Source organism: Dipodomys spectabilis, unplaced genomic scaffold (assembly GCF_019054845.1).
Source record: "Dipodomys spectabilis isolate Male_0828 unplaced genomic scaffold, ASM1905484v1 ptg000051l, whole genome shotgun sequence".
Classification (NCBI taxonomy): Eukaryota; Metazoa; Chordata; class Mammalia; order Rodentia; family Heteromyidae; genus Dipodomys; species Dipodomys spectabilis.
In genome coordinates, this window is record NW_024870728.1 from 14,331,088 (window position 1) to 14,358,420 (window position 27,333).

General features: G+C 39.9%; 1 protein-coding gene across 4 annotated transcripts in view; it reads right to left on the reverse strand.

Moving 5' to 3' along the window:
* Xrcc5 (X-ray repair cross complementing 5) overlaps positions 1-27,333 on the reverse strand; it is a 93,726-nt gene that overhangs the window by 39,674 nt on the left and 26,719 nt on the right. For 3 of the 4 annotated variants that reach the window (XM_042679205.1, XM_042679201.1, XM_042679203.1), the window contains 7 exons: positions 25,791-25,853; positions 19,787-19,924; positions 18,243-18,333; positions 16,010-16,143; positions 10,775-10,971; positions 2,979-3,072; positions 1,199-1,268 (listed from right to left, as the gene is read on the reverse strand). In XM_042679205.1, the coding sequence (XP_042535139.1) occupies positions 1,199-1,268; positions 2,979-3,072; positions 10,775-10,971; positions 16,010-16,143; positions 18,243-18,333; positions 19,787-19,924; positions 25,791-25,853 (787 nt within the window). Of the gene's footprint in view, positions 1-1,198; positions 1,269-2,978; positions 3,073-10,774; positions 10,972-16,009; positions 16,144-18,242; positions 18,334-19,786; positions 19,925-25,786; positions 25,854-27,333 lie in introns of all 4 variants that reach the window. The other variant, XM_042679202.1, reaches the window with a different exon arrangement.

Consider the following 27,333-nt stretch of genomic DNA (forward strand, 5'->3'; position numbering starts at 1 on the left):
GGGATAGAGTACCCACCTATTATAAGGCCCTGAAGTAAAGCCACAGTACTGCTAAAAACAAACCAAAAAATCCTCACATTAATCATGATATAGTCAGGGTCAACTTGTCTGTCCCTTTCCTAAGAGTTATATACTATGTGGTCAGACAATAGTGCAGGATTCTTCTGAACACCACAATTAACAAAAGAAGAAAATTCTGAAGCACTGCTTCCACCAAGCCTTCCAGAAAACTCTCACCTAAAATTCTGGGTTCCTTTCTTATATTTAAATGAAGTTTTGTTTGCTGTTACAACTGAAAAGCTTTTCCCCATGTGGCAACACCTAGTTTTAAAAACAAAAACAAACTCTTCCTCCATCTCAAACCACAAAAAATACACAGCCCCATGGCTATGATCACAAAGCTGGTCTTCCTTAGGAAATTTTCATGGGTTTAGTCTCTAATGTTTGTTTCAACAGGATCTGGCTTAGTAGATTCTTTGCCCTCTCTAACCAATAGATCTCTGTGAGGCCATAGTATTTCCAGGCATTTAAGGGTCTATTTCCCCCCCATAATGCCACTCTGCCGAAATAGAAAGTTCTATGCACATGGGAATATAAACATATACAAATAAACGCACACATAGAAGGTAGCTCACAAACAGACCTCACCCTGCAGGATTAACAACTGTCAATTGCTACTGTTGAAAAGGAAGCTGAATGCAATCAAGTGAATAAACATAGCCTAAATAGAGTTTTAGGCTATGTTTGATTAGAAAATGTGAGGATAAGGTTAACTTGAGAAGGATTAAATCTAGAGGTAGCAGTAAGATCTTTCTGAGCCAATATAAATGCAGCCCTAACTCTTAGAACCAGAACCAAGAATTGTGCATCTCTGAAAACAGAAAGATAAGACCAATTTTACACACAAAACCCCAAAGAACTTCAGTGAAGTGAAACTGAAAGTTCCATGATTCTGGTAAAAATTTCCATAATAAGGAGACCAACAAATAACTTCTTTGTATGAGTTAACTTGTGCTGCCTTTACCCTCATGAGTCCAGGTTGTCTCAATGAGCCCCTAACAAGGAACAATCATGAAGGTCTGCCAGTAAAAAGAAATATGTAAAGCATTACAACAAATACCAATATCCAGACATTAAATCACTCAGCCTAAGTAAGCACCTTTTGTTGAATACCAAAGCCAAATGGTAGACCACTCACCTTCCTCAAAGCTGACATTCTTCTGTCTCACTAGAGCACGAAAGTTTCCAGCAGGATTTACACTTCCAACCTAGAACAGACCCAGACAATAAGCCTACAGGTCACTTCTCTTTGGCAACAGTCCGCAATGCAAGATGGCTTAATGTAATCAGTATGCTGTTTAAGACAAAGAGAAGGCCTTTTCTATCATGGTCCTTTCTGTTCGAGGCTAACAGATTCATCAAGTCACACAGCTGCCCTGTCTACTTTGACTCAACTTTCTCTATGTAAGCTAACTCATCTACAGAGGGGTCAGAGGTATTAAAGTGCACACCATCAGCCAGCCTGGCTTGAAGGCTTTCTGTGCTGCAGACTGCTTGAACTTCCAGATATTTCCCCACTTAGAAGGGGAGAAGGTAAAATTGTAGGTCACACTACACACATCTGCCCACTACAATGGCATGAGAAATAACCATTTAATGCTTGCTTCATTGAACATCCCTGTGAGGGAGACTGCTACTGGTTTTTTGGCACTTTAGTTTTGGCAGGACACACAAATATGCCCAAACTGAGTATGTCTTCAAAAAGTAAAAGCAGACCATGTTAAGGATTTGCTAGGCATTTTAAAACAAACCCATGTCTTTAATCTGCTGGTCCTACCCTGACACAGAAAAAAAACAAAGGAGTAAGGCTGGTAAACTTAAGTACAAATGTACTTCTCTTTCCAGTTTGCTTTCGATTAGCATGTAGAAAAGGAAGATCTTTCCTCCTACACTATAAAACGATGTCCAAATCACTTTTCAGACATTTGATTTTTCTGAGAGCATTTCTGTCTGAAGTGAGCATAAAGAGATGCCTAAGAACTGATGATCTTCCTGGTGTAATCTACTAATAAGGGGAAATTTTAAGACATGTGGATTCAAGATGTTGCTTTAAAAAGATACTATTTTCAAAAACAAACAAATAAAAAAAAAACAACTTTTCCTTGTATCAAGCTATAAGTGCCAAAAGAAGGGTATTTGGTTTGGAAAATTCTATTTAATTGAGAACATTCAAACTTTAAGACTCCTATTCTGAAACTGTATATTACAAAAGATGGTGACTAACTTAAATTTTATGTACTTAGAATGAAAACCTTTCCACCTGAGAGGCAGAAATAAAGAGGATTATAGTTCAAGGCTAGCTTAGGCAAGCCTCAAAAAGCAGGCAAGCCAGGCATTAGTGGCTCACTCCAGTAATCCTAGCTAATCAGGAGGCTGAGATTTGAGTTCAAAGCCATCCAGGCAGAAAAAGTCTATGAGATTCTTATCTCCAATTATCCACAAAAAGCCAGAAGTAGAGGGATGGATCAAGTGGTAGAGCACCAGTCTGGCATGTTACCTACTTATCCTTTTGAATAAATGGAAAGCTGAAAAATGAGCCCCCAAAAACTCCATTAAAAATGCTATTATTGATAAGTGTGATAACCCATAGCTATAATTCCAGCACTCAAGAGTCTAAAGAAGAAGAGTCCTGAGTTTGAGGTGTGTCTGGATATGTAGCAAGGTCCTATCACAAAAGATAAACAAACAAAATGTCATTGGTGATGTCTACTGTGTAATATGTTATTTAGAGCCTATATGCTACATACTTAAGTAAATGACTGATAAAAATCACTTAAAAAAAAAAAAAAAAGAGTAAGTGTGGGATGGGCCTTTATAGTTCCCATAGAAGACCAGAAAATGTTATGTTAGCAGACTCAGCAACCTTGATGTAATCACCTAGAGCCCTGGCCTTTGAAGCATACTGGAAAGCTGCTTACCTTAGTGACAGTGCCTTCGGCCAGGCTAGAAACACTAAAGTTGGCTTCCCCTTCCTCAGTTTTAGATTTTTTAGCAGATGGCTCTTCTTCATGACTAAAAAAAGAAAGAAACGTTAGAGATTTTTTTCTCCCCTTACAACAAAGAGACTGAGATCTGAGGATCATCCAAATTCAAAGCCAGCCAGGGCAAGAAAGTCTGTGAGACTTTTATCTCCAATTAACCACCAGAAAACAAAGAGTGCAGCTGTGGCTTAAAGTGGTAAGAGTATTAGTCTTGAGTGAAAAAGCTCAGGGATAATGCCTAGGTCCTGAGTTCAAGCCTACAACAACAACAACAAAATTAAAAGTTAAAAAACAGAGTATTTCTGTGAAAAGTATAAACTTATTTTTCAAGCAACAAAACTAGATAGTCCCTTAACTTACTTGGTCCTTTAATTTACAAATAGACTACCTCCCTCTTCCTGCCTCAGGGCTCTAGGGACCTAAGAAAAGCCCTGACTATCTTATAGCAAGACAGAAATCAGAGCCAGGCACTGGTGGCTCATGCCTGTAATCCTAGCTACTCAGGAGGCTGAGATCTGAGGACCAAGGTTCAAAGCCAGTCCAAGCAGGAAAGTCCGTGAGACTCTTATCTCCAATAAACCACCAGAAAACTGGAAGTGGCGCTGTAGCTCAAGTGATAGAGTGCTCACCTTGAGCTGAAGAGCTGAGGGACAGCACCCAAGCCCAGTTCAAGCCCCCATGACCAACAAAAACAAAAAACACTGCAGTCAGCATTAGCAGCTATAGCACAAAATCATTGCAAAAGATGAACAGGTAGTGGAAACACCATTTACAAAAGAAATCTAGGTAGCAGAAATACAGTTTAAGAAATAAATGTGGAGCCAGGTGCCAGTGGCTCATGCCAGTAATTCTAGCTACCCAGGAGGTTGAGATCTGAGGATCGCAGTTCAAAACCAGCCCAGGCAGGGAAGTCTGTGAGACTCTTATCTCCAATAAACCTCTCAGAAAACTGGAAGTGGCGCAGTAGCTCAAGTGGTAGAGCACTAGCCTTGAGCTGAAGAGCTGGGGGACAGCATTCAGACCCAGAGTTCAAGCCCCATGACCGACCCCCCCCCCCCCCAAAAAAAGGAAAGAAATCTGGGCTGGGAAGGTGGCTCAGTGGTAGTGTCTTGCCTTGCATGTATAAGGCCCTGGGTTCAATTCCTCAGTACCACATAAGCAGAAAAAGCTGGAAGTGGCATTGTGGCTCAAGTGGTAGAGCACTCGCCTTGAGCTGAAGACCTGAGGGACAGCGCCTAGGCCCAGAGTTCAGGCCCAGGACAGACCAAAAAAAAAAAAAGAAAGCCATCTGCTCTTCTGATATTATTTGTCAGGCTTTAGCTCAGAATTGAAACATTAGAATGAACAGACCTTTCTGTGTGCTAACCCTTCTCTTCATCCTATAGGTGATGAGATTACAAGATTTTGCTTATAGCTGTCAAAACTTGCCAGGCTATCAATTAAATATGCAGGAGTTTAAAACATAAGTCTTAAACTATTTTTTAAAAACTTTTAAGTTGTTTTTTTTTTTTTTTTTGGGGGGGGGGGGTGCCAGTCCTGGGCTTGAACTCAGGGTCTAGGCCCTTCCTTGAGTTTTTGTACTTAAAGATAGCACTCTACTACTTAAACCACAGCTCCACCTCATGCTTGGGGTGTGGGGTACGGGTAGGCTGTGGTGGTGCTAACTGGAGATAAGAGCATGTGTTTCACAAATTTTCTTGTCCAGACTGGCTTCAGAACTTAACCTCCTGAGTAGCTAGGATATAGGCATGAACCACTAGTGCACAGCCCCAAAACCTTTTAATTTGTTCTTTATAAACCTACTAATGTTCTGAGAACTTTGATAACAAGTCCAATAGCATCTGTGTGCTAAGGGAACAATCACTGAGAGAAAGTCTATCAAACATCTTGCCCCAAGTAACACACTGGCTTTAATAGCTTGCCTTAAAGTTAAGAGGAGGTCAAGTTAATTGCAAAGAAGAAAATCAAATCCAAAGGCTCTGCCCATGATCTCCCTTATACTGTGAAACATAAAGATAGGAAAAAATTTTTTCTCCAGAAAATAATCACTTAGGCTACAAGTAGACCTCAAGAACTGGATGAATAAAATTAGTAACTAAAAAGGTTGATGTTTTAAAATATGTATACAGGGGCTGGGAATGTGGCTTAGTGGAAAAGTGCTTGCCTAGCATGCATGAAGCCCTGGGTTCGATTCCTCAGTACCACATACACAGAAAAGGCTAAAAGTAGTGCTGTGGCTCAAGTGATAGAGCGCTAGCCTTGAGCAGAGACGCTCAGGGACAGTAACCAGGCCCTGAGTTCAAGCCCCAGGACTGGCAAAAGAAAAAAAAAAAAGTATGTATCATGAAATGGCTGACTTGTCACTTAACATTTATCTAATGTTGTTGGTGGTGGTGGTAGTGGTGGTGGTGATGGTGGTGATGGTGGTGGTGGTGATGGTGGTGATGGTGGTGGTGGTGATGGTGGTGGTGGTAGTGGGTAGTGGTGGTGGTGGTGGTGTATATGTGTGCATGCACTGATAACAGTTAAAATCTACTCTATTTAGGATTTTCTTCTTTCTTCAAGAATTGGGGACTGGACTCAGGGCCTTATTCATGCTAGGCAAGGTGAAACCTACTAACTACATTCTTCTATAAGGGTTTTTCAATACTAGCCTATTTTTTTTCTTCCAAACCATACCTTTCAGACAGTGAGGCTTTAAGAAAAGGTTACTTTAAAAATAAAGAACAATAAATCTTAATAATAAATCTTGAAACTCACTGAAAACTGTTGAATAATAAATAGTGTGGAGGATAATTAGAGTAGGCAAAGAGGGTTGCTCTGATTAAATACTGTATATGTATGTGAAATACCACAGTGAAACTCCTTTGAACAATTAACATATACTTAAATAAGTAAATGACAAGAATGGAAAACAGGTCTAGTTCAGAATGTAGGTAATAGCGAGAGGGGGGAAGGACAAACAGTAAGAAGGGGAAAAATGATCAAAGTATCTTATACACATATGTGAAAACAGAACAGTGAGGCATATTAAGATTGATTTGAGAAAAGGGGGAATGAGGATGAGTAATGAAGGGAGGGAGTCTGGTCAAGGTACATTTTATGCATACATGGACAGGTCAAAAACAAAAACCCTGTGGACAATATTAATGCTTATAAAAAATGTGAGGAAGTTGAAAGGGGTGACATTGATCAAGATATATTGTATTCACAAACTGCTTTGTTAAATAGCAACTCCTTCGTACAAAAACTTAAAGATAACTTTTTTTGTAAATGGGGGAAAGCATTGTTACTAGACAATATATTAACTTGAAGTAAAAGGGGTGTATTTGATGTAAATTTAATACAATTTGGTGTACTGGAGATAGAGAGCTAAAGAAAGTGACTCCCAGGAAATTTGGTGTCGTGCACAGAAATACATGGAATAACATGGAAGAGGTGTTTGAAAGGAGCATAGAGGGAGAGATGATTAAGTCATTTCTGAGCATATTGAACTTAAGGTAACACTGGATGGGATGAAAACCTGGGCTACAAGCAGTCAGAGGTTTTTGAAGCCCTGGATGTAAAATAATAAAGTATCTTGGAATATGCATTGTTAAGGTGATAATGGTATCATGGATAAGAATCCAGAGTTAAGATTTCCTAAACTTGTCTTTTTTTCAATTAGCATACATTAGTTGGTCAAAAGAGATTTCATTATGACATTTCCAGTCTGTATACCATGCAATCTGATCAACTTCATCCCCTCTGTATTAAGTCTCTCTTAAATCTTTACTCAACATTTACCAACTGGGATCTTGGGCATATTTCCTTTCTTCTCTAATCCTCAGCCTCCTCAGCATTAAGATGCTATCAATAAAGCAAGCTACTTCACAGGATAGCCAAGTGGATCCATACAGATAATGTAGGTAAAGTACTCAGCCTTATACTTGTGTTAAATGTTAGCTATTTCTGAACATCATCAGTGTTTAAGGTTGGTGGGGAAAGCAAAGCAAAACCCAGAGGAATCTGACGGAGAAACGTCAAAGGTTAGGAATAAAAATCTAGAGAGGCTATAAAGTTAAGGAAGATACACAAATGTTGAGGGGAAAGAAGAAAAGAATAATTGGCAATATCAAGTGCTACAAAAAAAGTCATTAAGAAAAAGACTGCAAGGTAGGTAAATGTAGTCATTATATTTAGTGTACATTATGAAAAATATGAACTATGTAACTTGAGGATAGGGATGGGGAAAATGGAGAACAAAGAAGGGCTGACATTGACCAAGAAGCACTGACCTCAAACCTGACTTATGGAATTGTAACCCCTTTGTACAACTTAATAATAATAATAACAACAACAACAACAACAAAGAAAAGGACTACAAATTGTAAGAGAAGTTAGCAATTTGCCTTTTAAAGACCATTATCAAAGAGGTGGAGGGGTCAGCAGAGAATGAGACTGAAAAAGGCAGCAAGTGTAGATTCTTCTTCCAGTAAGCCAGGCATATAGAAGAAAGGATAATAATTAGATTAATAATCAGTAACAGGTAGTAGTAATTAAATAGAGGAACCTGTAGGAATTACTTTGTTTTAGATTAAAAGGGAAGACAAGAGGTGGTAGAAAGGGAGCTCCACCAGTGGACTAATGCAGCAATAAAATGGAAGATGGAAGTTCTGGGCCCAGGTGAAAGGATAAACTGGGTATCATATATCCACTGAGTAAGGAAATGAGAATAAAGGTAAATGTGAAATAGGTTATGTTTTTAAGTAAGGGCCAAAAAATAACTAAGGAGTTCCCACCTATAGGCCTCTTACTTTCTCTAGAAAATCATCACTACTATCATCACCATTGTCATTGTGACTCATGTGCTAGGGACATAAGCAGCTTTAAAAAAAAGATTATTTACAGTTTTATTATGTGCTAGGCCTTGTGTTGAGTTTTAGGTAAACATTACTCAGTTAGCCCCAATGAAACTTATGAGGCAGATATTACTATAATCGCTATTTTACCAATGAAGAAACTAAAGCTTAGTTTTCCTGAGGACACACTGCAGAGCAAGGTGACCAGCTCTCATTGGCTGACTCTGGAGTCAGGACTCTGGCCAGGACTCCTAGTCATTAACCAGGTAATGCTGACTGATGAGCATGGGTGTAAAGAAGTCTTAGGGATTTGAAGAGAAAGCCTTAGAATGACTTACTGCATAGGGCAAAAGGAAAGCAAGATTATACAATCATCAGTTGCACAAGTGGACCGTAGATGCCCCAATTCTCAGGCAATTCTCTGGGAAGTGATGCTTTTCTGTAAGGGTAGTATTTAGTATATTGTGACACTGTGAAATGGTACTCTTTCCCTCCTGAAATGAATAAATCATTACGACTAGGTATTCAGCAGGTTTCAGATGAATGGCAGATCTCAGACATTCAATGTTTTGCTGACAATGATACTACTACTGTTTGAGTTTTATTTATTTATGTATTTTTTGGGTCCGGTCGTGGGGCCTGAACTCTGGGTCTGGGCACTGTCCCTCAGCTCTTCAGCTCAAGGCTAGTGCTCTACTACTTGAGCCACAGCGCCACTTCGGGCTTTTTTCTTTTTGCTTATGTGGTGCTGAGGAATCGAACCCAGGGCCTCAGGCATGCAAGGCAAGCACTCTACCAACTGAGGCACCTTCCCAGCCCCCGAGTTGTAATTATTGCCTTCCATCTATATAGTTCAAAGTGCTTTAACATCTGTGATTTCAATGCTATAATCTCTTGATATGAGGCTGCTTTCAGGTGGAGAAAATCTCAAAAAGATAAAATAACATCAAAATCAGAGCAAGAGTGACAATTTGGGACAAAAACTAGGCTTTGACTATGAAACTTCCTGAACAGACATTTGCCACCCCAAAGTTTATACCTTCTCTCTCCCATTGGAAATGCATCCTCTGAATACAGGGATGATAAACATGTACTAAACACATCATAATGTTAGCAATCTTGTTTTTCCCCTGAGTGAATTTACCCCCAAAGTTAGCTAGAGTTTTTTCATTAAAATAGAGTTTTAAGAACTTTGCAGAAGGGACTGAGTCATGCCTTTAGAATGCAGGAAGTTCTTAGTAAATATGTGCTAAATACATCATTTCTGCAGTTCTTAAAAGCTAAAACTTCTAAAGAAAAAAGGGCAGTGAATAGGCATGTAAATAGGTATGCACAAAGGAGACAATTCCCATGCCCCAGGCAGGTAACTGGGCTAAGTCACCAAATATAGGAGCAAAGAACAAGAAACCCAGTATGCCCAGGCTTCTAGAACAGAGTGATAGGACTACAGCTGAAGGTGTAGTCACCATCAAATCTCAGCACAGCAGCCTTCTGGATGTTTGTGGTGAGTGTTTTTTTTTCCCTTAAATCAGCTAATTTACATTTTAATCAAAGGAGAAGGAGAAAATGGCCCATTTCTTTCTCACAACACCAGAAGGTAATCAAGATCATGAACTAGAGCTTTAATAGAGAAAGAATAGCCCTGTGATTGCAGTGAGACTATAGCAAGGTGTCATGGGAAGAAAAGGCTTCAGGTTTGTATTGAACTGTTCTAATCTAGGCACCCAGAGACATACAGGTAGTCCAGGATGGCAGAGAGAGGGGGTATTTTTAGGGACAAGCTTCCTGTATAGAAGACATGATAGACTAAGAAGAGCTGTAAATCTCTCCAGGATGTGCTAGGAGTACACATGACAGAATCCACTGACTACATGATTTTTTTTTCAACTCTAACAAAATGTGGGGTATTTCCTCTGCAAAAGGAGACACAGAACACATGCATGCACATGCATGTGCATACACACAAATGCATACTCAACTTGGACAATAATTCACTAATCAGTGCTTTATAGAAACTAGTGAAAATTTCTCAATGTTTTACCACTAAGGTATTTATAAATAATAATCTTCACTTTGTCAATAAAGATATAGCTATGTGGAAGAAATCAAAGGAAAATGAAAAACAAAAACAAAAAATCATTGTCTAAAGTCAGATCCCAAAATGCAGCATTAAAAAATGAATAGATTATTGTGGTTTGAGAAGAAAAATCACTTAATAACCTTTGACTGAAACCTAGTAAAGGCAATACTATATACCCAAATGATTCTGTCTATCAAGGGACAATTTATTTTTGTTCTGTATGTATGAATGGAATTAATACAGATTCTTCACAGAATGTAATGAGGAAAAAAACTTAACAGCCTATTTGCATGCTTGATTAAAGGATCATATGAAAAGCACTTTACAAATCTTTATCTACCTCCCTAACAACATAACCAAGTGCACTACTGACATGCTACCAGAACATCTAAAGGACTACATTGGTCATTTTCCTTGCTTTTCCTCCAAAAATGTTATTAATAAATAACCTCCCCACCAAAGAAACCTCATGATCTTCACCTCATCCCCAGCTCCTTACTTTAAAAAGGGAACATTTTCACCTTAAATGTTTTAAAACTTTGCTTAGCCTTCTTGTATATAATTCACCAAAAATTTCATCCCTCATCCAAAGTCAACAACCCAGAAGGTTGTTCTAAATCTCAAGTGAACAGCAAAGATAAATTATGACTACAACAGACAAACATGAGAAATCAGTGCTTCCATGCCACCAACAGATTACAAAGCTTCTTCCTCCAATCTTCGCAAATGCCACAAACCCCTTGTCAACACCTGAATTCTAAACACCTCCAAGACTGCCTTAAATCTTAAGCACAACCACACTGAGCACTTACTTGTCTTGGAAAATATCCTGGGCAGTTATTTGATCCTTTTTCTTGATGGCTTCAGTGAGAGGGAAAAGAGTCTTTATTTTAGAAAAAGAACTCTGACATTTTGCTCTCACTTCAGTGGGAGGGTCCAGCATATTCAAAAGATGCTGCTGAATTGGGGGCAGAGGCTCCTGGGGATGTAAAGCTCTGTGCAGCAGACACTGTTGGCAAAGTACAAGGATTTTAAAACACAGACGGCGATATCATATATGGCTTCTATTTTCTGGCCGGGGATCTTCCTTCCATCTTTAGTTTGGAAGGGTTATGTGACTTGTATCATAAAGAACCACCTTTGCTAGAAGGACACATCTAAAACCAAGTATAAATAGACACAAGCTCAGCAGCAGTGACTTCTGTAGACTTTCTAGTGCCTTCTGTAGACTTTCTAGAAGGTAGCATCATCTTACCAAACGAAGCTGTAGCTTCTTGTGGGGGAATATACAAGGTTCCCTAAAAAACATAATTCAAGCCAGGTGCTGGTGGCTCCTGCCTATAATCCTAGCTGCTCAGGAGGCTGAGATCTGAGGTTCATGGTTCAAAGCCAGACTCGGCAGAAAAGTCCATGAGACTCCAATACACTACTCAGAAAAAGCCAGAATTAGCGCAGTGGCTCAGTGTTAGCCTTGAACACAAAGAGGCTCAGGGACAGCACCCAGGCCCTGAATTCAAGCCCCAGGACTAGAAAATAATAATAATAATAATAACTCAAAGGATGTCTGAAAAATCTGAGATGAAAAATCATTTTATTTGTCCTTGAAAATTGGATCACTTTTTTTTGTTGTTGGTCATGGGGCTTGAACTCTGGGCTTGAGCGTTATCCCTCAGCTCTTCAGCTCAAGGTGAACACTCTACCACTTGAGCCACAGCGCCACTTCTGTTTTTTTGATGGTTTATTGGAGATAAGAGTTTCATGGACTTTCTTGCCTGGGCTGGCTTTGAACCACGATCCTCAGATCTCCACCTCCTGAGTAGCTAGGATTGCAGGCGTGAGCCACCGGCACCCAGCCAATCACTTTTTAAAATCATATTCAAATAGTTGTAGATAAGAGGGATTCAATTCAACATGTACATTTATGAGTACAATCAATCTTGAAGTTTCTCATCTTAAATCTACAGCAGTTTCTCCTTCACTGAATCTTAGAAGTCAATCTGTAGTGAATGAAACAGGTGGCTAAAGGGGGGCTATGCACGCTCAGAGAGTTCTAGGAGGAAGTCTTCCAAACCTGTCAGGAATACGGACTGTGACTTTATCTCCATTAGTCTGTCTACCTCTGTCTGTCCCACTGCTACCATTCTTGCAGTCCCCTGCCCAACCCAATCACGTTCTGATTGGTCCTGTGTGTCAAATAACCTGCCAAAGAGCTTCTTACCATGTCTGGAGAAGTCCTGCAGGACACAGCCCCTGCCTGTCTCTCTGATCAGAGTACCTGCCACTCCTCACTCACACCCAGCAAGGATGGGCTCCTTCCAGAGTTACTCATGTGTCTTATTCATGGCCTTAATGATCCATCTCTGCCTTCTGCCTCCTCAAAGACCTCAATAAAGTTGGCTCTTCCTTCTTTCCCCTCACCCATTCCCCTCCCATCTCCTTACCTCCCCTTTCTGTCTTCATTCAATTATTATCTCTTCAGAATCTTTCTCTGACATTGTATATGAAGTATCCCCTCTACTCATACTCTATCATTTGCTTTACTTTATATTTTGACAGCATCTATTATTGCCTAAAATTATCTTATCAATTTATTTTATTATCCAATCTTGCTCTTTCAGAGTAGAGATCTTCTCTTGATTACTGCTGAATTCAAGCGCAGAAATCATGTCTGACACATAAGCACCTAACAGACTGACTGAATGAATGTCTTTCCCAGGGCTCTCATCACTGACAGCAGTATACACAGAAGCAGCACCGAGAGCAGGGGCAGATCAAGGCTAAGGCAGGCTCTCTGCTCCTTATAGAAGTAGAACTGGTCATCAAGCCACTTCCATCCATCCCCTGTACTGCTTGCGGTCTAATAAACTAGGCCTTGGCAGCACTCTGCCAAGAAAAGTAAATACTCTAACAGCAATGAAATGCTATCAAGAAAAAAGGACAATCAGCAGTTGGCTGATGTTTCCTTTCTGAGTCAAAGATTAATTCTACCACTGATCTATACCCAAGCTCTATTTCTCATTCTAAACAAATTATTAGTAGTTTTAAAGGAAAAAAGAGGACAGGGAGCTGAATAACTCCTACAATTTCAAACTACCATTTTGTATTTTTCCTTAATGTAAGCTACAAGTTTTAATCCCCCTCTTAAAAAAAGCAGATACTGGTCTGGGAAGGTGGCTCAGTGGTAGAGCACTTGCCTTGCATGCCCGAGGCCCTGGGTTCGATTCCTTAGCACCACATAAGCAAAAAAAAAAAAAGAAAAGAAAAAAGCCAGAAGTGGCACTGTGGCTCAAGTGGTAGAGCACTAGCCTTGAGCTGAAGAGCTGAGGGACAGCGCCCAGGCCCAGAGATCAGGCCCCACAACCGGACCCAAAAAAAACCAAAAAACAACAACAACAAAAAAAGCAGATACTTAGGTCTTAATAGTGAATATCATTCATGAGTCAATGTCCTACAAATTCAGAAAACCCTTGTGGAGGAATTAAATACCAAGTTCCCTCTAGAAATTCCATGTTTTACTCCCTTCATCATCCCTTTCCATATACCAGCCCCTTTTCCCTCTTTAAAGCATACTCATTTGTTTCAGGGTCTGATTTCTTCTTTCTTCTTTCCTAATTATTTGACTTCCCCTGAGTATCAACAAGCCTTTTCAGTTTAAAGCAAAAAGAGAAACCAAAATACCCAAGCTCTCCAAATCTACCTGTAGCCTTTTCATGTATAAGCCCTAATCCACAATGTTTCTCCCTTGGTTAAAAAATATCTCTGCTTAGAAAATCTGAACAACTAATGTACTAATGTATGTAAGTGAAAACATGATTTTTGGAGGGAGGGTAAAGGGGTGGAGGGGTGTATGAATGAAGGGTTAAAGATTGGCCAAATACAATCATTATAGCCAATGTACATCATGTACGTTGTAGTACATTGGGTAGGGATGGGAAGTGGAAAACAGGGGAGAACAACGGAAAGGATGACATTGACCAAGACGCACCGTACCCATAACCTGACAGGGAATTATAGCCTCGTTGTGCAACTACTTAATAATAAGTATAATAAAATAACCACTGGAGGGAAAAGGAAAAAAATTCCTAAAGAATAAGCTATCAAACTGGCAGATGTCCCCAATTTCTTGAGTCCTGTTCACTTTGTCATATCTCCTCTAGTGTCCATGTATCAGGGAGACCACTGCACAGGTTATTTTTGAGACAGAGTCCAGCTGTACACCTGGACCTCGATTTTGAGGTTTCCCATCATAGTTGGGATGCCAGGCACACACCACCATGCCTGCCTTCTTTTCACTGAGATAGAGTCTTCCAACCTTTTCTACTCTGACTAGCCTGGAACTGCAATCCTCCCTATCTCAGAGTTCTCAGGCAGCTAGGACAACAGGCATGTGCTTCTGCATAGAGCTATTGGTTTGAGTAAATGGCCAGCACAGACTGAAAATACAATCCTCCTGATCTCAGCCTTCCAAGTACCCAGCTAAGGACTGGTTTGGTTTGGGTTTTTTGGGGGGTTGATTTTCAATCAATCACAATTATTATGCTAAGAGTACATTATTCACTGAAGTAGCCTTTAAACTTACTATTTTTAATTTCAGCACCAAAGTTTTTTTCAGTCTTTAAACAAAACTAAACATCAAGAAAATAGGCAGCTTCTTCTGCGTAGAGTTCCTAATGGGGATCCCAATATGGATTTAGGTTAGTTATAAATGTTTGTAAGGTAAGTCAAAGGGACAATGTCTGCTTACCCCATCACATATTTGCCCACTTAGACTGAAAAGCAATGCTCCATTTGGTGTCAATGTCCTACAGTTATTACTTTAACCGAGGAACAAACCCCTGCAGCCCTGGTCTTTCCCTTCCTTTCCTCGCCATAAATAAGCTTTCTTGTCAACTCCTCCAGTGTTCCTTAATCCAATTCCTGCCTTCCAATTTCTCTGGCCTAATATCCAGAAACATTTTATATTTTTCTCCATTTTAGTTATTCTTGAATCATTTCATAGCTATAACCTATGAAAGATTCTTTTTGTGTGTGTTTGTGTGTAGTACTGAGATTTGAACTCAGAGCCTCATGCTTGCAAGGTGGGCACTCTGCTATTGAGTTAAAATAATCAGCTTTTTCCTGTGCTGGTGATTTTTGGTAGGTTCTTCCTGACCAGATGTGCACTTGGGCTGTGATCTGCTTATTTTAGGCCTCTTATCATTGCTGGGATAACAGGCATGTACCACTTTACCCAGCTTCAGATGAGAAGGGGTCTGTGAACTTTGCTGCCCATGCTGACATTGAACTGAGATGCTCCTAAGTAAAAAAAATGATTCACGTATGGGGAAACAAAGGAGGAGGCAACAATGCTTGATAAGAAATGTACTCACTGGGTGGGAAGGTGGCTCAGTGGTAGAGTGCTTGCCTTGCATGTATGAGGCCCTGGGTTCGATTCCTCAGCACCACATAAGCAGAAGAAAAAAAAAGGCGGAAGTGGCGCTGTGGTTCAAGTGGTACAGTGCTAGCCTTGAGCTGAACTGCTGAGGTTCAGCGCCCAGGCCCAGAGTTCAGGCCCACGACTGGACCCAAGAAAAAAAAAAAAAAAAAAAGAAATGTACTCACTATCTTGTCCATGTAATTGCAACCCCTCTGTATGATATTTTCACAATAATTAAAAAAAATGATTCAATTCTACTTTTTAATTTTTCTCTTTTTCAGTAAGGAAAGAAAATTATTCTTCTATTAAATAGAGCAAATGGGAGCTGGGAAAGTGGCTTAGTGGTAGAGTGCCTGCCTTGTATGCATGAAGCCCTGCGTTTAATTCCTCAGCACCACATAAACAGAAAAAGCCAGAAGTGGCACTGCGGCTCAAGTGGTAGAGAGCTAGCCTTGAGCAGAGAGAGGCTCAGGGACAGAGACCAGGCTCTGAGTTCAAGCCCCAGGACTTGCCTCCCCAAAAAAACAAAAATAGAGCAAATTGGGCCCTCAAAGGAACTGGCCAGGGCCACAGCTTCTCACTTAACATTGTTTTATTTAAAAGAAATGATTGTCTCATTTTCCTCTCTTACCTGGAATAACCTCTGAAATTCAGGATTTGGGATTTTGGTGGTTTGAAACAAATCTTCAATAGTGTCTTCTTCTTCATCTTTCTTAATCAAGCTCATGGAGTCAATTAGCTCATCAATGGCACTCAATTGTGCCTCTAAAACAAAAGCAGAAAGAAAAAACACGATCATTTCCATTACTCAATGAAAAAGAAATGCTTCCCATTTATAAATACTTATAGAATTTTGGCAGGTTTTATGATACTGGCTATGCTAAAAATATTCTCTAGTTATACAAGTACTTAAGTTGAGTTTTGGTTTTCTTATTTGTGAAAAGAACAATTTGACTTCTTAGGTCTTTCTAAATTCACTCCTCAGTTAACCTTTGGCAACAGAGTATGATAACAAGAGTTTGTTCTCAAAAAATACACTACACCATATAAACACCAAATACTCTATGGAGAGCTGAACAAAATATTAAGTATTCAATGAGCTAATATTTTTAAAGTAGCAACTAGCAAGGCAGAAAAATATTTTAAAAAGAATAAACTCGCTAGTAGTGAAGCATAAACTTCTAAAGACTTAATAGAACTTTTATCAGAGTGCAACACCTTCACAGGAAGATGCTCTTAGAACAGAGTAAGTGAATTTCTTCATAATCTCCAGTCAGCTCTCTCCTTCTGCAAAGCATCATGACACTAGGCACACTGCATATGCTCTTACCTGCCAACATGTCTTAGTCCACTCCATTCAAACCCTAAAGCTCCTTGATGGCAAAAACATGACAACTACTCTTCTTTATGTCACACTGAATATCTACCAGAAAAAGCAAGTGCTCCTCAGTAAAAAACCTATCAAGTCAACAAAAATGGCACAGCCCCAAGCAATGTGACTGAAAGGTAACTTCCCCAAACTGCTTTGAGCCACGGGTAACTTTCACTCTGCTGATTCACAGCAGTTCAGTTATTGAGCTGAAACACTGATTTGGGATTTAATAACTAGGTAAAAGGTGGAAAAGGGTAAACAATTCCATAAAAGTACTTTATTCTTCTGCTCCTCACCTTTTCAGGTATGCCTTTCATATACACACACTTATTGTGAGACATTGCCTTACTGTGTGTGAACTTTCCAGGGAAGGTTTCAAGCAATAGCACAGCCATCTTAATCTTAGGCTGATTAGTCTAGTGTCTACCTGGTAATAGTTAAGAGCTGGACCTAACATAAGACCATTCTGTAAACTACCAGCTAGTACCACTAGTTAGCCTCAGGCCAGATCACTGACACTGCAAACCCCACAGAAAAAATAAACAGAATTGTCAAATTGCAGAATTCACATCAATGGACTGAAAGATATTTAATGTTTTAGACTCTGGATGATTTATAAAATAATGTCTCAACAACATTCTCCTTAAAATAGTCTACTCATTGAAAGTTTGGAACCATAAAAAGGCAAAGCCATACTGTAACACAATGCTAACAACACATTATCCCTTCTTGCCTCCATCATATCATCAAGTGACAGAGGGACTTATCTCTAGACAGCAGGTAGACACCAGCACTAAGGAGCCACTTCCAGCTTTTTATTTTTCTGCTTATGTGGTGCTGAGGAATCAAACCCGGGGCCTCAGGCATGCAAGGCAAGCGCTCTACCACTGAGCCACCTTCCCAGCCCCTTATTACAACCTTCTTAAGCAATGAGCTCTCTGGAACACTGGACCTGAGACTATAACAATCACTCTATAGTCAGATGCTTAAGAACAGTTTTCTCATCAAACACAAAGTAATTGCTGAAAGCAGGAAATACATAGCAATGAGACCTGGATCATTGTTGTTAATTACATAGGAAGGGCAAAGAGGAAAGTTAAACCTTAGCACTGCCACTTTCATTTCAAAGATATATCTGATTTTATGTAGGCCAGTAAAGACATAAGTTTAATGCTACATGCTAATTCACTTTAGCAGGGGCAAATTTTCTGCTCACAACTAGAGAATAGACATTCCACACCAGCAGGCTACTCCCTGATACATACTCAAAGTCAGAAGTGAAACATGACACTGTGGACAGTTTAGGGGAAACCAATCCCCACTACTGGAAAAATAGCTGGTGAACTACCATCATTATTATGTGGGTCTGTGATTAGAATCTAACTCATTCTATCCTGTACAATCACGGCCTCCATCAATGGCTGCAGCCAGGTGGTTTCCCAAGGTCAAGCTGCATGTAGAGTCATTAGAGAGCTACATGGAAATAACTCACCCGAGGGAGTGAATTTCTTATTATTTTTCAGTGATGAAAACATGTACTGCCGCAAGTCTTCCATGAAAGGCAGCTGCACATACACTAAACACTAATGAGAAAGAAAAGAGATAAGAGCAGAAGCAATCAAATTAATGGCAAAATCTATTTTTTTAAAAAAAGGTCCCAATACAAAAGTATAATGCCTACGTGCCTCTGATCATACAAAACAGTATTTATTGAAATGTATTCCAGAAAATGGAAACAAGAGGATTTTCTTTTTTTTTTTTGGGTCCGGTCCTGGGGCCTGAACTCTGGACCTGGGTGCTGTCCCTCAGCTCTTCAGCTCAAGGCTAGCGCTCTACCACTTGAGCCACAGCGCCACTTCCAGCTTTTTTCTTTTTGCTTATGTGGTACTGAGGAATCAAACCCAGGGCCTCAGGCATGCAAGGCAAACGCTCTACCACTGAGCCACCTTCCCAGCCCCAACAAGAGGATTTTCTTTGTGGTTGTTTTTATTTTTTTTGTCTTGTTTGCACATTTATCTGTCTTTGGAAGGGCAAAATAGGGCAAAGAAATAGGGGGACAAAGGGTGAACAAATGCAGCTGTAATATCCACTAGACAACATGTTGGGAACAGGAGGGAAAAACTGGGAGAATGAGGGAAGTGGTGACATTGTCTAAAAAGAAATATATTCCTCGCCTGACTTATGTAACTGTAACCCCTCTGTACATCACCTTTATAATAATAAAAAAAATGTTTTAAAGTTCCCAAATGCTGTGAAAGTGGCACAACAGAAATATTTTAAAATCTGGCACATGAAAAATAGTGTTTTGACTTCTGTACTGACTATTCACAAGTGCAATAAGCATAAAGGAAACATAAAAGAAATGCTTCAAAGAAGACTGCTAAATTCTAACTGTAAAATTGCATGACCAAGTAGAACAAAGGAGAAAAGTCAGGGTGCCTGGAAAGCTGACCTGCAAGTACAAGACATCTGCCTTCTCTTTATATTTCCACCACACTAAGTTCTCTGAGAAATAGGAAACAACATAGAGTTCTCATCTCCATTTGATTTTATTCCCTGACATGCGCCAAGGTTTTTTTATCTGCATCAATACAAGGGGATTACATTTGATGTGAGATGCATATAAATAATTAGACTCACCCCTCCTCTATCATTCTCCCTTCCTTTTTCCTCCCTAGTCCTGTATTGTAAACAGAGAAGCCCCAAATAAACTGAATTTCACAAAGTTCATATCAGAACCACTTCCTCAACCTTTACTCATAGTCTTATTTGTTAAAATGGAGGTGATTTCTATACCCACATTGGATTAGAAAAGGTAAAAGAAAAGAAGGCCGCAGTTAACTTGTATGGATTTAATAATAACTAAAAACACAAAACAAAACAAAAACCAGTAGTATCAGCAGCATTAATTTGAGAGCTTGCAAGAGTGCAGAATCTAGGCCCAATCCTAGACCTACAGAATTAGAATTTGCATTTTAACAAGATCCCCAAATAATTCCTATACATGTTAATAATAAAAAGACATGTGGGTTTTACCTCATAAGCTTCTTTGATGAGAGGAAAAGCCACACCAACTTGAGGGTTAGTTTTTTTGCCATAAGCATATCGAATTATGGCAACCATGTCTAATTCATCCAAAGCATGAATCAAGGAGGAGAGTGCAACTGCTGCTGCCTGTGAAAAAAGATGTGGCTATTATAACACATCCAAGGTGTAAGAGGGTCAAGCAAAGAAAAGTACCTTTATATAAGCACCATCCACTTTCTTTCTATCTCAAACCTTTTAACTTAGCTGGGCATCAGTGGCTCATGCTTGTAATCCTAGCTACTCAGGATGCTGAGATCTGAGGATCACGGTTCAAAGCCAGCCCAAGCAGAAAAGTCCGTGAGACTCCTATCTCCAATTAACCACTGGAAAACTGGAAGTGGCACTGTGGTTCAAGCGGTAGAGTGCTTTCCTTGAGCTGAAAAGCTCAGGGACAGCGCCCAAGACCTGAGTTCAAGACCCTGACGGACAAAAAAGACAAAAAACAACTTTTAACTGCCCCTAGGCACTGAAATGTAGTTCAGTGATAGAGGCCACTTAGATTTGTAAGTCCTGGATTTGATCACCAGCACTACCAAATAGAAAGGAAGTTCGAAGGAAGGAAGGAAGGAAGGAAGGAAGGAGGAAGGAGAGAAAAAGAGAGAAAGAAAGAAGGAAAGAAAGGAAGAAAGAAAAGGAAGGAAGGAAGGAAGGAAGAAAGAGAGAAAGAAGGAAGGAAAGAAAAAAGAAAGAAAGAAAGGAAGGAAGGAAGGAAGGAAGGAAGGAAGGAAGGAAGGAAGGAAAGAAAGAAAGGAGAAAGAATACTTTACCCACTTTAATACTTTATTCACTTTAAGGCCAAACTGTACTTTTAGTGTCCTTCTTTTAGGACTTTATGAACAAGTCTTCCACTATTGCTTCATTCAACTTTCCTTCTCATCTGAATTTATATCTTTACCCTATAAATTTAAAGTTGTTTTAACAAATCTTTGTTCCACTCTCTCCATAAATTACTGCTATATCTATCTTTCCTTCTCTTCTCAAAATTTAATGGATGGGCTGGACACCAGTGACTCATACTATTATCTTAGCTACTCAGAGGGCTGAGATCTGAGGATTATAGTTTGAAGCCAACTGGGGCAGAAAAGTCCATGAGACTCATCTCCAATTAACTACCAGAAGGCCAAAAGTGGAGCTGTAGCTAAAGTAGTAGAGTGCCAGCTTGAGCAAAAAAAAATCTAAGGAACAAGCCTCAGGACCACAGCATGCACACATGCACACGCACACACATGTGTATGTGCATGCACGTGCATACACACATACACAGTATCATGGAATAATAGCTATTTCTACTTGCTGTTTCCACTGCTTTGAACACAATTATTCTTCAATCTAACTCAACTGCAGCCCCCACTTCCTTACCCATCCATGGCCTAGTTGCTGGATCCTTGGCTCCCAATGTTGCTGCTGCTAGATACACAGTAGCCTCTACCCATCCACACACCTATTTCTTTGACTACAGATCTGGAGCCAGATGCCAGTGGCTCACACCTGTAATCCTACTCAACAGGCTGAAGTCTGAAGATGTTGGTTCAGAGGCAGCCCAGGCAGGTGAGACTCTCATCTCCAATTAACCACCTAAATACCAGAAGTGGAGCTGTGGCTAAAAGTGGTAGAATGCTAGCCTTGAGCACAAAAGCACCCAGGCCCTGAGATCAAGCTACAGGACCAACACAAAAGAGAGAGAGGAAAGAGAGAAAGATCCAGAACTGCTTATAACTCAAACTATACTTCTTATCCTCCTTGCTTTTTCCTCCTACGCTCCCACTTTCAATAACACTACCAACCACTCAACCAAATAAGAGCCTTTAGTAATGCCACTTTTCTCACCCCTCAACTCTATGTGCGATCTCTCAAATCCATCACTGCCTCTCGCATTCAACAAGGTGATTGTGTTGCTCCCTTCCATCAAAACAGCCAATGATTCCAGACTCAGTGAGCAATCGGTGACCTCAGGTGGGTCTTAAACTTCCCCCATCTGGTTCTTTTGCTCATATAACTTCCTCCTGGCTATAATGTGCACTCCAAAGCCATTTTCAAGGTTCTCCATTAGATTTGCTTTGCTCAGCCCTCTCTCTCCCAAACTCCCCAAACAAAATGTACTTTCCTAGTGTTACATCTTTGATACACCTGTATCAAAGCTAATCCCAATTTCATCTATAAAAACTATGGCCTCTGTACTTTGCCATGGAAAGCCTCTACAGATATCTTAATAGATAAATTCAGCTCAATGTAAAGAATACTTACTTAGTGCCTATTCTTTGTTAGGTACTCTCTTAAGTCTTGTCAGAAAACAAAAGTCCCTACCCTTACTGAGCTAATACCTTCTTTACTAGCAGAAATAAAAAAATGTGCCTAATAAGTGGTATATGTTCTAATCAATCCTATATGAGAAGATCAGGTAGCACAAAGGGAATCTGAAGAAGTAATTAATTACTTCCAATTTGTTTGGATGCTTTTATTTGTATCTGACAGGACCAATTAGGATATCTTACATTAAGTAAGGATAGAGGTTATGAACCAATTAGGATATCTTACATTAAGTAAGGATAGAGGTTATGAAAGACTACTACATTATAATGCTGTACTCTACCTCTGTTTAACTCAACTGCAGTCCCATTTCTTCTTTCTCTTCTCCCCTTCTCTTCCATATAAAATGCAAACAAGTAATGTACAGATTTTTTTGGAGGTATTAGAATTTAAAGCCAGGGCTTCTTGCTCCTTACACAGGCTCTCTCTACTGATGGAGCCACACCTCTTGTTCTTTTGATTCTGGTTATTTTTGAGATAGAGTCTTTCTGTTATCCTGGTGGTCCTGGACTGTGATCCCATCTAGTTATAGCTAGGCATACACATCATTTCCAGCTATTAGTTGAGATGGGGGGTCACTCAAACTTTTTGCCTGAGCTGGCTTTAAACTTAGTATTACAGGCATTTATCATTTGCACAGGGCTACAACAAAATTTTTTTTGGGGGGAGGGTCTGGTCGTGGGGCCTGAACTCTGGGCCTGGGTGCTGTCCCTCAGCTCTTCAGCTCAAGGCTAGCACTCTACCACTTGAGCCACAGCGCCACTTCCAGCTTTTTTCTTTTTGCTTATGTGGTGCTGAGGAATCGAACCCAGGGCCTCAGGCATGCAAGGCAAGCGCTCTACTACTGAGCCACCTTCCCAGCCCTACAACAAAAATTTTTAAAGGAAGCTATTCACAGAATGTGAATATTTTTAAATAATGCTCTCCATCTAGTTTAATAACCCACATAATGCACGAAACTAGTGGCATTAGAGGCATTAACAGGGATGGAAATCTGACCAGCTCACAAGAAAATAAGTAATCCTTGCTGACAAAATGATTCTTCATCTGGAACAAAACTCACCAATTCACCTGTCTGGTAAGAAGCATAGATTATTTCTATTCCACATGATCATCCTTTAGATGTGTGAAGAGTGCTATTATGTCTGTCATCCTTCCTACTCCTTTATCTACCCACACAAGCCTTCCCAATGCAATTATTTCACTGGAAGTGCTCATACAACATAGCTTCCTCCTCCCCTGCATAGCTCAGAAGCTCTCGGTAGATATCACCTTTTGGCCACCACATCAAAAACTGACACCACAGAATAGTCTCCTGCCATTAAGAGATGAAGGCATCTTTATCTGAATAACCTCAAAGTGACACTACAATATATAATGTGAAAATTCACCACAGAAAATGGAGGTATTCTCATCACACACCACAAAAACAGAGTTAAGAGGGAAATGCTCATGGGACGGATGCCATCTGAGACAGCCTGCCCTATCTTTAGAACTACCTGTACTTTGCAAGCGACAATAATTTTAACCCTAGCTTGACTTGGGAACCTCCAAAGCTCACCAATTCAGAGCTCATCTGCTCCCTCAGATACTCAAAGTGCTAGGGAACCTTCTTTCATAATAACTGGCATAGATTTTTTTGACCTAATAAAACCCTCAAACTTTCCTATGTTGTTCTTACTAGAGGCCATCAGGTCTGTGTATATATGTGTCAGAGTGTAATCCTATCTGGGTTTGTTTGTTTATTGCCAGTCCAGGGACTTGAACTCAGTGGCTAGGTGCTGTCCCAGAGCTTTTGTGCTCAAACCTAGTGCTCTACCACTTGAGCCATACCTCCACTTCTGGCTTGTTGGTGGTTAACCAACAAGCCAGGGCTGGCTTTGAACCATGATCCTAAGATCTTAGCTTCCTAAGTAGCTAGGATTATAAGCATAAGCCACCAGTACCCAGCTGCAATTCTATTCTTTATTCCCAAATTTTTAAGAGTCTCTTTATTGGAGAGTTGACTTGACATAAAAATTAGTTACCTATTAGAGGCCAAATCTGAACTACACAATTCACGAGGCTTCTCTTAGTGATGAAGTCTACAGAATCATCCAGCACATGAGTCTCAACATATCCTTGTGATATAATGTTCTTCACTGAATACCCAGCAATTTTCATGAAGTGATTAGAATTCTTTGTGTGAAGGGATAAGTGGTAGTTAAAACTTCAGCAGAAATTTTTTTTAAAAAAAATTACAAGCCAGGCTGCAGTAACTTATATCTATACTACTAGCATCTTTGGACCAAAGATTATGGTCCAAAGCCAGCCAGGGCACAAAAGTCAGAAATTCTACCTCCAAAATAATCATCAAAAAGACATTATCACTGAACTGAGGAAGCAAGAGGAATGAGGTCCTGAGATCAAACCACGGCACTGATAAAAACAAAAGAGAAGTCATACCTTGACAACATGTATCAGGCTAGCACAATTTCTAAGAGGACTAGATTCAAAATATGATTAGATTCTTGTCTAAGGTGCTCTACTAGATTCATTTAGAGTAGAAACCAAGCATTTTCTTTGCCTAATTTTAAGTGCTTTCATAGAACAATGACATATCCCATCTAGATGAGCAGCCAGCTACTCCCTTTCAGGGTTAAGGACAGTCGGAGCAGTGGTGGCTCACACCTGTAATCCTAGCTTTCAGGAGGCTGAGATCGGAGGGCTGAAGTTCAAAGCCAGCCCAAGCAAGAAAGCCCATGAGATTGTTATCTCCAGTTAATCACCAAAAAAAGCTGCAAGTGGAGCTGTGGCTCAAGTGGCACAGTGCTAGTACCCGTTAATACAAAAGCTCAGGGACATATTCCAAGCCCAGAGTCCAAGGCCTAGGATGGGCACTTTAAATTTTAAAAAAAGAAAAAAGAAAAAAAAAAAGACTAAACTCCCTGTTACATCAATACCTTAACAAGTTCTCTATATTGTTTGCACATTTCAAATGAAAGTTCTTCTTAACTTAGAAACTTACTTAAACTATTGTAAACAGATACAAGATCAAAATCTCCCAGTTATGACGGACATCTTTAAAGGAATAGTAAGCTCTAACTTGGAGGTTAGAAAGAAATATGTACAAAGAGGGTAAGTATTAGAGTAAAAAAATGCAAATATCAAGGTCTGCTAGCCATGCAGAAACTCATCTAAAAAGAGAAAATCTTGGGAAGGTAGGAAAAGAGAGAAAGAGAGGGGGAGTAGAGAAAAAACAAATGCCCCCAGTGATAAAGTTGTCCAATGAGTCACTGAAGTACTCTCCAAGGTGCTTACGCAAACACTTAATGTTCAAAGCTTATAAAAAAATCTAATTTTAACCTTACCCCAATCCTTCTTAACATTTGACCACGAAATCCCAAACCTAAACACAACTGTTCAAAATAGAACATTTAATACTTACCTGGTCTTCAACTGTATGACTATACCCTCAGTTCTTGTGTTCATGCTAAAACAAACTTACTTATCATTTCTCCATTTTCAGAGTTAAAGGTCAATGAATTTTACAACTGCTGTTGCATTAATTCATGCCATTTGAAACTATAACGCCACAAACAACCTACTTTCATAAAACAACAATTTAATGACATAGCACTACCTAGAAGATCCACAGCCAACTCACCTCATCACCTTTTGCTGCAAAAACCTTTAAAACTTGATTTCCCATAAACAATCTCCTCTCGACCTACAAGATTAAGAGAGAGAAAAAAAGTGGTCTTGACTCAGAATAAGAAACAGATGTCCTACATTGCTAAGATATTCTCTTTAAAATATCCTTAATGGAAAGCATATTCACAGCTACTAGAAACAAGTTATTATATTATTTAAGGCTCAGTTCAGTTCACCTTAACACCTAGTATTGTGCCCTGAATTGTCCTGGGCATTACAAACATTATGGCGTTTGTTAACAGGCCATAATTACGTCTTTGAGGCGCTTATATGGATTAACATGAAACTAACGGCAATGTAGTACTGCAGACCAAGGTTATAGGGTATCAAAGAATGTGGAAGAAAGGAAGTAAAGTTGGTCATGAGGGTTTCAGGAAGTTGACATCTAAGCCTACATTCAAAAGATAAGGGGGAACTCACAGAGAAAAATGTCTGGGCATAAGGTCCCAGGCAGAGACAAAAGTCTGGAGTGACATAAAAGCATAGGACATTCAGGAAGATGCTGCTGGAATAGTGTGCCAGAAGAAAGATGGGAAATTAGATTAGAAATTTAATAGACCATGAAATCTCTTAGAAACAAAGTCAAATCAACTGGACTTCATCCTTAAGACAAGTGATGAGGCTCTGGTGAACTGCAGTGGACTCAAGTGAAGAACAGATTTTAGAAGGTCAAGATTGGAGAAAGTGAAAGTAGTTAAACCAAAAATGAGTACTGCAGGTCCTATTCACTCTTTAAATTCAATCAGCGTATCTAGCAGAATACAAGGTAAGTGAGGTATAAGAGCTCTACCAATATTTGATTAGAAAAAAAATACCTAACAGTTCCTGAAATCATAACCCATCCTCCTCTACCAAGATTAGCTTCTCTCTGATATATATAATCTGGAGCCTGGAGTTTATTTATAAGAACATGCCATGTGCTATACTAGGTGACATTTTGCTCCATTTTTTTTCTGTTCTCCCACCTCTAAACTAAAAAATTTGGAGCACTCTCACAATAAATAGCAGCTCAAGCCAGGTGCTGGTGGCTCACACCTATAGTCCTACCTACTCACAAGGCTGAGATCAGAGGATCAAGGTTTTGCCAACCTGGGCAGAAAAATCTTATCTCTAGTAAACTACTCAGAAAAAGCTGAAGTGGCACTGTGGCTTAAGTGGTAGAGTGCTGGCCTTGAACACAAAGAAACTCAGGGGGCTGGGAAGGTGGCTCAGTGGTAGAGCGCTTGCCTTGCATGCCTGAGGCCCTGGGTTCCATTCCTCAGCACCACATAAGCAAAAAGAAAAAAGCCGAAAGTGGCGCTGTGGCTCAAGTGGTAGAGCACTAGCCTTGAGCTGAAGAGCTGAGGGACAGAGCCCAGGCCCAGAGTTCAGGCCCCACGACCGGACCCCCCCCAAAAAAAAGAAAAGAAAAAAAAAGAAACTCAGGGACAGAGCCCAGGCCCTGACTTCAAGCCCCAGGACCAGGAAAAAAAAAAAAATAGCAGCTCAAGAAGTCT